This window comes from Choloepus didactylus, chromosome 15, assembly GCF_015220235.1.
Source record: "Choloepus didactylus isolate mChoDid1 chromosome 15, mChoDid1.pri, whole genome shotgun sequence".
Classification (NCBI taxonomy): domain Eukaryota; kingdom Metazoa; phylum Chordata; class Mammalia; order Pilosa; family Megalonychidae; genus Choloepus; species Choloepus didactylus.
In genome coordinates this window covers 56,104,150-56,116,909 of record NC_051321.1, presented here as the reverse complement: position 1 = coordinate 56,116,909, position 12,760 = coordinate 56,104,150, and the positions used below count along the sequence as shown (strand labels likewise).

Here is a 12,760-nt window from a genome sequence, read left to right as displayed (position 1 = left end):
AATTAATTTATCCCTTACAGCGACTCTATGACTGAGCTGCTATTATAATCCTCATTTTATAAATGAGGAGACTGAGGCACAGAGAAGCTAAATGACACCCAAGATCACACATGTGATGAAGTTTAATCTCAGTGGTAGTCCAGTATGAGATTGAGTCTATAAATAGTGAGAAGATTAGAAACCTGGGTATTGCCTTGACAGACTGACTTCACAGGACTATTGACAGGTTTTAGAGATCCTGGGATCTCCTTTCTTCAGTATGGACTTGATCTACAGGAGTGAAGTCTTCCAGTTTGCTCATCTGTATTCCGCAGACAGGTTGTGGTCACAGCCGCATGTGTGAGCCACGGGCGGGGAGTGGGCGCGGGCTTGCGTCAGTGCAGTCGCCCGGCATCGCGGTGGGGTGCAGGTGGCCCACTGGGTGACTGAGGGTCAGACCGCAGGGGGCACCGGCTTGGTTAGAGAAATGCTGGGTGGCCAGGTGTGATTAGAAACAGTGTCTGCTGCAAGGATTAATGAGAGGGAGGAGGTCAAGAATGTTTGCTTTGTTTTCCGGAAGTGACTCCCTCAGCTGGAGTTTTAGGCCTGAGTTTCTTGCTTAGCTTTATGTGCTCTGCACTCTGTGTGGCTCTGCTGTTTAAAAATTTGTTTTTCCTTTTCTCTCATTTTCTCCCTTCTTTTCCCTCCCACCCACATTTTTCTCTCCCCCACAGCCTTCCTATGGTGACAAGACTTCTAATCCCGAAGTCCTGAAATGGATGAATGATTTGGCTAAAGGTCGTAAACAGCTCAAAGGTAAATGCCAGCCACGGGTCTCTTTTCCCAGAAAGGAAGCAGTTAAAGTAGTGATCATGTGCTCCAGGGCGATTTGGACTCATTTCTACCTGTGGTCTCTTGAACCTTGTTTCCAGCTGAGGTTGGAGGCCCCATCTTGAAATAAGGGGTCCAGGATCTCCTTTGCTGTTGGGCCCCATTTAATGAATCTCCTTACAGACTCTGAGGCACTCCAGCCCCCCAGGTGGAATGAGTCACCTCCCTGGGTTATGGGATGCATGGATGTTAGAGATCATTTCCTCCAAATACCCTGTTGTTCAGTTGAGGAAAGTTATGCCCAGAGAGAGGGAGGGGTCATGAGCCTGGGAGGTGGTGGAGCCAGGTGTTAAACTTGGTTCTCCCGCCTCCTGATCCAGTGCTCTCCCTCTGTCTCCCTCTTTAGAGATAGTGGTGTGAAGATCAATTAACTCTAAAATCCATTTTTAAAAAACTAGCATTATTTATCCATAAAAATTTTTCTTCTTCTCTCCACCCTCTTATTTCAATTCTTTGAGTTATGGGAATTTTTCCAAATTTCTGGAAGGATGGAAACTAAAGGACTAGGAGGGAATATTAATTCAGTGGTATTAAACTGTAATGATATAGCAGGTTAATAAAATATGCAGTTTTTAGACACCAAGCCAGAGTCTAACTAAAAGACAAACAAAATGAGCTATGTAATTGAGAAATCATTATAAATGGTATCACTCAAATGAATAGTCCCCTAGTATATTCCAAAATGTAATTCCCCAGTAAATCCCAGGTGGCATTTTTATTTTTAATTGTGTTTATCCTAACATCTAAAGCCACACTGCAGTCATGGTGATTCTTGGATTTTTAAAGCTGGCATTGGACAAAACTGTGAAATCTGTCAGACTGGGGCTGGCTCTCCCATCTCCCCTACGCATCCCCTCATGTGTCTCCTTAGGTATCTGCAGGGGTAATGATTTCCAGAAGTACCTGCATTTCCATGGGAGACTTCTGACTACCCAACTTCAGAATCCCAACTGAACAATTCTTTGAGTGCAGAGTTTCAGGTGCTACAGTAGGTTGTAGATGGAAACTTTAGGGGCCTTTTCCTCTGAAATCGAAGCTACCCGCTTACTCCCGTACACGATCCTCCACCTCCATGGGATCCCGGCCCCCAGAGCCCCCAGTTTTTATACCTGATTGGAAGCTAATGCTGTTGGCCCTGGTTATTAAATTTGGCTTTGGCCCATGGAATGCTATCATTAGCTCTGTTTATTTCCACCGACTTGGCATCAGAGGAGGGAATCTCCCAGGGGCTCCCTGTTCTTGTAAAGACCAGTGACTCTTCTTGCCCATGGTAACTCATGGAGTTTTTCTCAGAACTAAAGCTGAAGCTTTCGGAAGAACAAGGGAGTGCTCCCAAAGGTCCATCTAGAAACCTGCCCTGCGAGCAACCCACAGTCCCCGGAGAGAATGGGAAGTCAGAAGCTGCAGGCCCTGAACCAAGCTCCTCTGGAGAGGAGACTGCAGATGCCACGCTGACACGCCTGAAGGAGAAGAGAGAGCAGCTTCCTCCCCAGGAGGATGCTCAGGTACCTCATGTTGTCTTCACAGGGACCTGACGCTCCCCAGGGTGACAGTGAGATCATGGTTTTACTCAGTTTTTGTCAGGGCACTTTGATAGCACATAAACCTCTTCCAAAGACTGGTGCTGGAGTTGTAGTCAGATAAGTCCTTGGTGGGCTACTGGCCATGACATGAGTGTTGCCACATGATTCCAAGATATGTTGCCATTCTGGAGGTTATAGAGTTACATGCTGACAGGAAGCAATTGGCAGAAACACTAGAGTACATCATATCCCTTCCTTCCCCAACTTTTTCCATCATAAGTTAGCAAATGTAGCTACAACTAGGGAATAAGCATGTTGTATAAAATGAGAGAGAATTCCAGTTATAGTTCCATCTTCCCTTATGTTTTATAAAAAAAAAAATAAAGCCAAGAAGGATAAATGGTAAGGAAAGAGGTCTAGTATTTTATATACTAAACAAGAGAGGTATGGTTTCGTGGGGAGTGTTAGGTTGGAACTGAAGACTTCAGCTTTAGATATCTTACTTTTGAAATCTCTGTGAGACATCCAAGGAGAGTTGTCATCTAAGCATTTGGATATATGAGTCTGGAGCTCAAAGAAAAGACTTACTAAATTATATTTTACCAACCTGATAACCCCTCAAAGCTATGCTTATGTTTCACTTTTGGCAGGGAACCTTCCTCTGTTCCTTCCGGCCCCAACCCTAAGACTGGCTTGGTTGCCTTTCCTTTCTTGAGTGGGAGTTGTGGTTACCCTATCATAGCTCCTATCATGCTGTATGCCATAGTGTCTCACACTACACATTAAACCTCTTGACTAGAAGGCTTGTTTATTGCTCATGATCACCGTACTATACATAACATGTATTGAGTAGATTTACTGGATGAGTAGATGCATGGACAGATGAATGAACAAACCAGCCTGTTTAACTGTGGAATGAAGTCTTCCTGAGGAGAATGCTGCCTTTATCCCCTCTTATGCATTCTCTGGTCTTAATCATAAGGTTGCAACATGTGCCAATCCCAAAAGGCTCCTCCTAGGGTGCCCCTAGACTAGTCCTTTACATTGAGTCTGGTGATCTACAGGTGGAAATGGGCCCTTGGCTACCTCTGTCTTCATGAAATACCTTTAGACTCAAAAACAACCAATGTGTGTTGTAAACAGTGAATAGAAGATTTTCATTCACTTGGCCAACATATCTCCTCCCTCCTCCAAATATTCTGGACTTCTGTGTTAGCCAGTGGTTAACTTCTGGTTTTATACATATACATGTGGGTTCTCCATACTTCAGTGCTTTTGAGGGCATTTTCTAAATTTAATAGTTACTTTGACCACAATCTATAAAGACAGCTGAGTGAACACCCAAGTCCTAATTCTTTGTTCTATTCAGTTGATCACAGTGGCTAAGGGTGATTTGGAATTGGTATAGTAGATTCAGAGCAGGACTCAGCATTTGAACCTATTGCTTTCTAACCATATGCACCTGGCAAGTAAATTAGTTTTCTAAGATTCAACTTCCTTATCCTTAACATATGTATAAAACCTACTTATATAATTATTGTGACAATAAGGGAGATGCCTGGTTACTGGTGGGCAGTCATTCATTTGCAAAAAGATTTGAGTGCCTACTATGTGCTGTGTACTTGGATAGATGTTGGACATAAAAAATAAACAAGGTAGAGAGTGTAATGAAGATCCCTGCTCTAGGGGGCTCAGGTTATCTCAAGGGTTTGGGTCACAACCAGAAATAAACAACTCAATAAAAACAACCATTACAGACTTTGATAAGTACTATGCATAGAATTAAACAGTGTGATGTGATAGAAAATAATGCGCATTGTTTAAAGTTTAGATGAGATGAGGAAAGCTAAAGAGGTGACGTTTAATGAAGAATCAGCATGCAAAGAGATCAGGAAAGAACATTCTAGACAGATGGAACTGTAAGCATGAAATGAAGCCTTGGAGCAAGGAGGAGCTTGTCACATACTTTGAATTTTCAGGTTTGTGTGCTGAGCACAGAATGGCATGGAATGAAGTCAGAAAGATAGATCAGAGCCTATCCTGCAGGACATTTTAGGCCATAGAAAGTATTGGGGAGCTGTTTGGTTTTAAGGAAGAAGTGAAATGACTTGATTTACATTTAAAAGATCTTTTTGATTGCTGTATGGAGATGGGTGGGTTGGACTAGCAAAGTGGCGTTGGAGATGGAAAGAAGTGGACATAAAGTATATTTTGTAGGTCAAAATAACATGCTGAAGCATTGGATGTGAAGAGGGGAAGGAAAGCAAGATCCAGGATGGTAACAGGGCCATTTACTGAGATGGGAAAAGGAAGGAGGAGCAGATTGGGAGGTGGGGACAGAAACCCAGGAGGACTGTTTTGAATGTGTTAATTTTAAGGTCTTTGAGGAATAGAGAGACCAATCTTCCCAGTTTGCCAGGGACTTGGGTATATTTAGCACCGTAAGTTCCGTGTCTGGGCAAACCGGGATGGCTGGTCAGGCTGCTGAGGCATCTAGATGCATCTGCCAAATAGGCACAAGCAAATGAGAGTCTGGAGATCAGAGAAAAATGTCTGAGTTCTGTAGAAGTCATCTTTGTATAAATGGCAATTATATCTATTATTTTGATGAGGTATCTGTTGAACTGTTTAATGTGTCAGAATCCCCTTTAAATAAACCTAGTAACTATAGTAGGCTAAAGTTAGCCTTCTAAATAGAGAGCATCTGTAGTGGAACATGGAGGCCTTAGTGTATAAGCCGCAGTTTTTTTTTCCTGAGAGGGCTTAGCATAGCAAACCTGTAAGCCAGAAGGTGGGTCTTAAAGAGGAGTACAGAGGCCATAGCAGAACCAGAGGGAGAAGGATAAAAATCTTCAAAGCAGCTTGTATTATTCCTGACTCCTCAGCAAATTCATCAGCATTTGAGATAATCTCCTGAGGTCCTGCTTCTTTGAACTCAAACTGACAGATGACTTTCATCTAGGGTCCCTGCCTTACTGCTGAAAATGCATTAAATATTAACATTTTCAAGATGAAGAATTATCTCTTTTTTAAAGAGAACTTTATTATGGCTCTTCATTTCTGATTTTTTTGCTTTTGGTGTTAGAGCCCGTAGTATTGCCTTGTCAGTTCAGATACTATTGAGGAGCAGTTTTCTTCTTCTTTCATCTGTGGATGATTTTTGGAGTGAATCACTTCGGGGTATCCATTGTGCACTGGAAATGAGTCATCCCATATCTGATTGTAGTGCCTACTTATGCCCTTCCTTTTGAAAATCCTGAATTGGTGCTGACACATATGTCTATTTTATTGCCCTTTCCAAGAACTGTGGGTGGGGTCATGTGCATAGTGAAAATTACCTAGTGGATGAGTAATGGCCGTTTCTTCTTCTGGTCCTCCACCAACTGCAGTATCTTTGAGGATGGAAGTGTATTTAAAAACAAACAATGTCACAATTCTTTTATTTTTAAAAATCAAATAAAATTTTAAGAACTGATTAGTAAATTGTTGAAGGTTAGAGAGAAGGGAGACTTAGCAGTAAAGCACACCAAAAGGAAAACCCCATCAAGGTCTTTCTGCCTACTGAGCTTTTTTATTTAATGTTTTGAATAGGTGATACTTTCTTAGATATCTGGAAAAGAAAATATAAAAAGTCATACAGTAAAAAGGCTCCTTACCACTCCATCTGCCACATCCAGCTCTGAGGTCTCTCACCCCCAAACAGATAACTATTGCTATTATCATCTTATGTGCCCTTAAGAGTCTCTTCGTGTAAATACAGGCAAGAATCAATGTATATTCTTAGGTTACCCCTTTAGAAAACTAACAGTCTGTACAATTATGTATCCTTCGTTCACTCTGAATATTCTGGAGAGCTTTTCATATCAAGACATGGAGAGCTAGTTTCTCGTTCTTTTTAAAATTTTTTTAGTTTATTCTTTAATACCATCATGGTATTCCTTTTTTTACTAACAGGCAGCACTGATGGTAACCTCAGGGTCAATTAGTTTGATAGCTCAACTAATACTTAGTGTGCCTGACTCTGTGTCAGGAACCTTTATATGTGATAACTAATGAAAAGCAATCTTCATACTGCATATAGGAAACTAAGCTTCAGAGATTACATAGTTTTCCATTTGCTAGCAAATTTTGAAGTTGGTTATCTGAACTCATGTCCTCTAGTTTCAAGGCTAATACTAATCTACAATGCCCTGCTTATAAATTTGCTTTGTATACTGATCTTCATTATTGATTTTCCACACTGTTTGACTAGTTACTTCAGTCAAATAGTTAGACTTCTTCCCCATATAGTATACGAGGTTGGAGATACTTAAAAACAGAAAAATCTTAGCAGAACTTTGTGTCTAAAGCTAAAGAGTAATAGATTTCCATCATTTATTCTGTAGCAAGAAGAATGTCAGTTTTACTTCTTTCCTTGAAAGAGAGCCTGTTTATGGGAATGATTAGAGAGAATGATTTTATTTATAAATTTTAGTGGTTTACTCTGAAAGAATACATGGAATAGTGGTTTGGAGAGGAAACAGAACAGGTGTGGTGGTAAAAGCACTTAAGTTGTGGTAGTTCTTTCCCCCAAACAACTTTCTGACCATAGCTCAGAAAGAAACCAACCTGGGCTGGCAACTCAACAGTTCTGTCTCCTGCAAAGCCAGCTTATTTGGGAGCTGTTATTCCAGATCTTAATAATTTGGATCACTTATTGAATAGGGAGCCAGGAGTTTTGGTATTGCAAACTTGTCAAGCTCTCAACAAATCATATAATATTGTGTTCTGTGCACAGTCCTCTCTTGCTCACCCTCCTCTTGGTGTTGCCCCTTCTGATGACATAATAATGGAGACACAGGAAGTAAGGGGAATTATCTTTTGGGGTTTATCTCCTTATATTTATCTGTAAAATCTGACAACCCATTTATACTCTGGATAGCTCTAGCTGTTTCAGATTACTCCACGTAGTCCTTGCTTCCTCCATTAACATAAAAATCAAAAGTTAGATATATCGTGTGTACCATAGACGACCACTAAAATGCAATTGGGGAGTTAGTAACAGAGAGCCATTGAATTTGGAGGAGAAAATTGTTTGATTCTTAGCAGTATATGGCTGAAGAATAGCAAAGTCTGATGCATTCTGGCCCCTCCGAGTTGGTGTATCTATCTAGCAGACCTCCCCTCTTGACTTATTTTCCTTCATGAAGATGAACTTTGTAGGTCTCCTCCAGCTTCTCTCCATGAGCCTGTGAGTAGAAGATGCTATGCCTGGCACATAGCTCCACCACTCACCCTTCTTCCTCAGGCAGTCTGCCTTCCTGGCCAAGTCTAATTTAAGGATGAACACTTAAGGAATTAGAGCTCAGACAATATCTTTTCCTTAAGGCCATTGAACCTTTATGTCTCCTTTGGAGACTGCTTCGGGTAATGATTTTAAGATTGAAATCCTGGAATCTTTAGATTGAAAGATCAGTGCATGCATTGTACATACACCCTAATTCTCATCTAGCATCTGTGGCAGATACTTTCCTACAATGACATTCATCATTCTAACTTTCTTTTTGGTCACTCTCTTCTTTTTTCTCTTAGGATTAAATTTTTTTATTATTTTCCTGCAATTTTATTGAGATATAATCACATACCATACAATCATCCAAAGTGTAGAATCAGTTGTTCACAGTATTGTCATATAGTTGTGCATTCATCACCACAATCAATTTTTGAACATTTTCATTATTCCAAAAAATAAATAAATAAAAATATGAATAAAAATAAAAGTAAAAAGGAACACCCAAAACATCCCATCCCCTCCATCCCCCTCTATTATTCATTTACTTTTTTGTCCCCATTTTTCTACCTATGTGTCCATACATTGAATAAAGGGAGTGTGAGCCACAAAGTTTTCACAATCACACGGTCACACCATATAAGCTATATGGTTATATAATTGTCTTCAAGAATCAAGGCTACTGGATTGCAGTTCAGCCTTTTCAGGTATTTCCTTCTAGCTATTCTAATACACTAAAAACTAAAAAGGGATTATCTATATAATGCATAAAAATAACCTCCAGAATGATCTCTTGACTCCATTTGAAATCTCTCAGCCCCTGAAACTTTACTTTGGTTCATTTCTCTTCTCCCTTTTGGTCCAGAAGGCTTTCAATTTTAGGATTAAATTTAATTTTTCTAGAATCCTGTGTATATACTAAAAATAAATAAAATCACAAACAAAATTGTATCAGAGAGATACCAATAATAGTTAAATGCAGCATTTTCTGAAGTGCTTTCTATTAGTATATAAGTCCCAATGAGATATGCATAAAAAACATTATTTCAATGTTTTCTTAACTTTCTGGATTGAGATTTTTTTCTCTACCACTATTAAAGTCCCATGGAATACATTTTGATAGGCATTTTTTTTTTCATGGAAAGATGTAGCATGACTAAGAAAGTGTTTAAGGAATGATTGGGCTGACACATGAAAACCTCCTGGGGTTACTTAACCAAGGCTTCCACAGAGAGAGGTGATCTTTTTTTCTACTGAGGGAAAAGAAAAAGAAAAAGAGGCTCATATTGTAGCTTCCGGAATTTATATGAAGGCAGTTAAAAATTGGAGTCCTTTTTAGCATACAAACCTGCAAACCTTAGGTGATAGATTGGTAGTGGGGATGGTAATGTGTTGGATACTTTGAGGAATGTGCAATGTGATTTCTGTCTTTAAGAAATCTTGAATTTATTTGGGCAGACAAGGCTGAAAACACAGAAAATAGTTAAGGCCTAGATATGATATAGAGGAGTTCAGAGAAAAGGGAGATCAGTAGGGACTAGTTGTGGTTCTCAACTGGGATGGGGGTAAGGTAGCATAAGAATAACTGGGAAGCTTAAAAAATACATATGCCCAAGGCATTTCCTTTTCCCTCAGAGCCAGATAGCACTCTTGGGCATGTGCACTTTGATAAAAGATAACCGTGTGATTATGCTATGCACTATTTATACCATATCTCTCCCATTCCCTCTTGAGTGAGAACCACTGGACCAGAGTGAAAAAGGGAGGCTGTGAGGAGTAGATGTATAGCACAGTAATGCAGGACACACAGTAGGGAGACAAGCAAGCCAAGCATAGGAGTTTGGGCTGGATGGATGGATGGATGGAGAAAAGGGGGGGGGGGACTATTTAAATTTTTATGCACAATATGACCTGTTGGAAATAATGCTTAGGGTCAGGTCATACAGCAGAGGTACATAGAATGGCTCAGTGGGCCAAAAGGTTATGGAATTTTTTAGTGGGAAGGAACCTCTTATATATGTAGGAAATTGATGGTGCAGAGAATTTAAATGTTTTGTCCATAATAATCTAGTTAATGTTAGAGCTATGCAATAAGATGGTATATAATCCAAGCAGGTAGTGAAGAAGACCTTGGTCAAGATTAGTGTTTGTAGATTTAATAACAAAAATTCAGATAAAATAGATGTTTCAGAGAAAAAACTTATAGGTCTTTCTTGTTCACCCACTGGTTTTTTGAGAATGAAGAAGTAATTAAAGAAGATCCTCCTTACTATTTAGGCATTGCAGATTCATCAAGAAAACTTTAAAACCATCTTTCTAAATGTGGACCTGTCCTTTAAGAAACCTTCTGAGAAGTAAATTGGCATGTGCTTTATATAGTGTCTTATAAACGGTTTTCCTTTTTCTAATTACTGTTCCATTATAGAACTGTAATCCTTTACTTTGAAGCCTAAGACATTTTTTTTTTTTTTGCCTGCTAAAAATACTGATATTTTGATGCTTGTTTGAGAAAGAAACAATAATTAATTTCCTGGTTTTTTCAGGTAACTAAGCAAGACAAGAACCTCATAAAGCCTCTTTATGACCGATACAGAATTATCAAGCAAATCTTGTCAACGCCTTCTCTTATCCCAACAATTGTAAGTCAGGACGCTTGCATTAAGCAGAAACCTGTACTGGTGCTTTGTACTGATGTTTGGTTAGGGAGGCAGCATTATGAGAGTTATGAAGGAGCCATTTGTCAGTGTATGCTGCCAAGACCAGTTACTATTTCACAAGGTCGAAATGTGGTCTTCCCAAGTCCCAATACTATATTTAAACAATGGCTGATAATTAGGACACTGTGAAGCAGGAATATATAGCACTTATATTTTTGAAGTCAATTTTAACATTTGCTTTCATGCTTGGGTGGTGAGAATAGACAATGGATTTCAGTTTGGCATTGTCCAATTTACAAAACAGCTAGACAAAACAGTCTTTCTATTCTGTGCATGTTGGGTAATTTTTCTTCTTTAATAAGAAAGTTGACAGTATATTCTTTGATATAATGCAAAATATTTTTGGTACCATTTGAGCAATAGTATGGAAGATCTGAGTAGACTTATTTAAAAAAAAAAAAGAGTGCTGAAATTGAGTCAGACTACTTTTAAAAATTAGTGAGTCACAGGAATATGGAACTACAAAAGCATCACAAATCCTACTCCATCAGTATCAAAACAGTCGCTTGCTCAAGATATCAATATAAAAAGGGATATTAATATAAACTTCAGTATATGTCAGTACATTTATATACCTATATTTTAAAGCCATAAAGCATAATGATTCATAGTCTTTGAAATTTCTTCATTAAGAAAGCATAATCTAAAATGGAATATGAATTTCAGATTTCCTTGCAAGAAATTCTTTTAGTTATGATCAGAATTATTACAATAGGTTAAGGAGTACTCCCACTTTGCTTTGGCCTTTATAGAGTTCTTCCCTAAATTTGTCAATTTGCTAAGTGTCCTTCTTATCTGAATGTGGCACACATCTGGACCTGATTTGGGTTATTTCTGGATGATAAAAGGTATCCATCTCATCCTAACCCATGTCACTGGTATGGACCTGGGGCCCACAAGGTCTGGGTCAAAGGGAGAGACCACTTGGAAGTGGGGCCCAGAAATGGGCGCAGATCTTGAATGGCCATGCTGCTTTGACTTGGCAAACATAAACTTGGTGAGCATGTTAGCCCAGCTTGAATGCTTCTTTGCTCCTTAGTTCTGCAAATATTTTAATGTGACTGAGAAAGCATTCCTCTTGGTTGCTTCCTGCCCTGTCCTCATTAAGCACAGGAGATCACCTACTGGTTTTTATGCTGTCCACTTATGGTTCTCCCTTCCTGATTTTCCTTCCTCAAGAGGCACTTCACATTTTTTGACTTTCTGTATTTAACTCTGCCTGTGATAAGCAGGAGGAAGAAGACTCCGATGAAGACTATCCACAGGGAAGCCAACAGTCCTCTTCGACAGATCCAGTATCTCACCTTCTTGTTGGCGACCACCTTACCTACTCCAATGAGACTGATCCTGTTAGGGTCCTGCTGCCAGATGAAAAGAAAGAAGTCAAACAGTCAGCCCTCTCCATGTCCAATTTACATGAGGCCTCCATGTGAGTGTGAATCCTAAGTGTGGCATCTACTTCTACTTTCTTCTGGTCTCTCTTATGTGCACATGAGAGCTCTTAGAAGAGCTCTTAGGCTCTCTAAAAAAGTGTTAACCACCAAAGAGTAATCCTAAAAGAATGATCTGGTTGTTCTCTTAACTGGAGAATTGAGAAGATAAAGTCATGAGGAACCAAGGCTCCCAATAACATTTTAAAGATGCCATAAATGCTGAAGCTCACTTTGCACTGGTCACACCTCTTTTCAGCAGGGTCTGGTCCGGGTTTAATTCTTAGAAGTGTGTGAAGCAAAACTGGCCCTTGAAAATGCTGGACTGAAAGGGGGTGGGATCCTATGTGGGCCTGTATCTTGGTTTCTTCCATTTAGATAAAATGGTTTCTCCAGACTGAGAATCCTCTTGGCCTTAAGTAAATGAGTTGCCCTTTGTTTCCTAATGGCCTCTTGGGAGCTATTTGGATTTTCATTAGTATTATCATTATTGTAATTATTATCATTATTCAGTGACTGGCATTCCTCTTGATAATTTGGCCATCTTTGGTTTCTATATTGCAGCCAGATTGAGATTTTATACCCCAAGGTAGGGATGGAATCACACAAATCTTTGAGGTGGGACCACAAAATCTAAGTTCAGATTTTGATGTGCCTGTAGAATTAGTTGGTACCTTAATTTCACTTCACATAAGAGTAACTTGTTTTGGAGCTTTTATATTGAGTAAATTTAATTTTCTGATTATTTAGTTACGTAGCATAAAGTCCTTATTTCCTTGTGTGTGTGTGTGCGCTAAAGAAGTGGTTCCTAATTTTTACAGCGTGTTGGACTTTTTTGAAAGCATTAGAATCTTTTCTTAGAAAACGGCTATATATAATTTCAGAGAGTTCAGAATTACTGAAACCCATATGCAGGTTCCCCAGATTAAAAATTCCTGTTCAAAGTATATG

At 39.4% G+C, this 12,760-nt stretch overlaps 1 protein-coding gene across 1 annotated transcript in view; it reads left to right on the top strand.

The window, feature by feature from the left end:
- FAM13C (family with sequence similarity 13 member C) overlaps positions 1–12,760 on the top strand; it is a 135,333-nt gene that overhangs the window by 116,485 nt on the left and 6,088 nt on the right. The window contains 4 exon segments of the mRNA XM_037803805.1: positions 714–795; positions 2,164–2,375; positions 10,206–10,301; positions 11,612–11,808. Coding sequence (XP_037659733.1) covers positions 714–795; positions 2,164–2,375; positions 10,206–10,301; positions 11,612–11,808 — 587 coding nt within the window.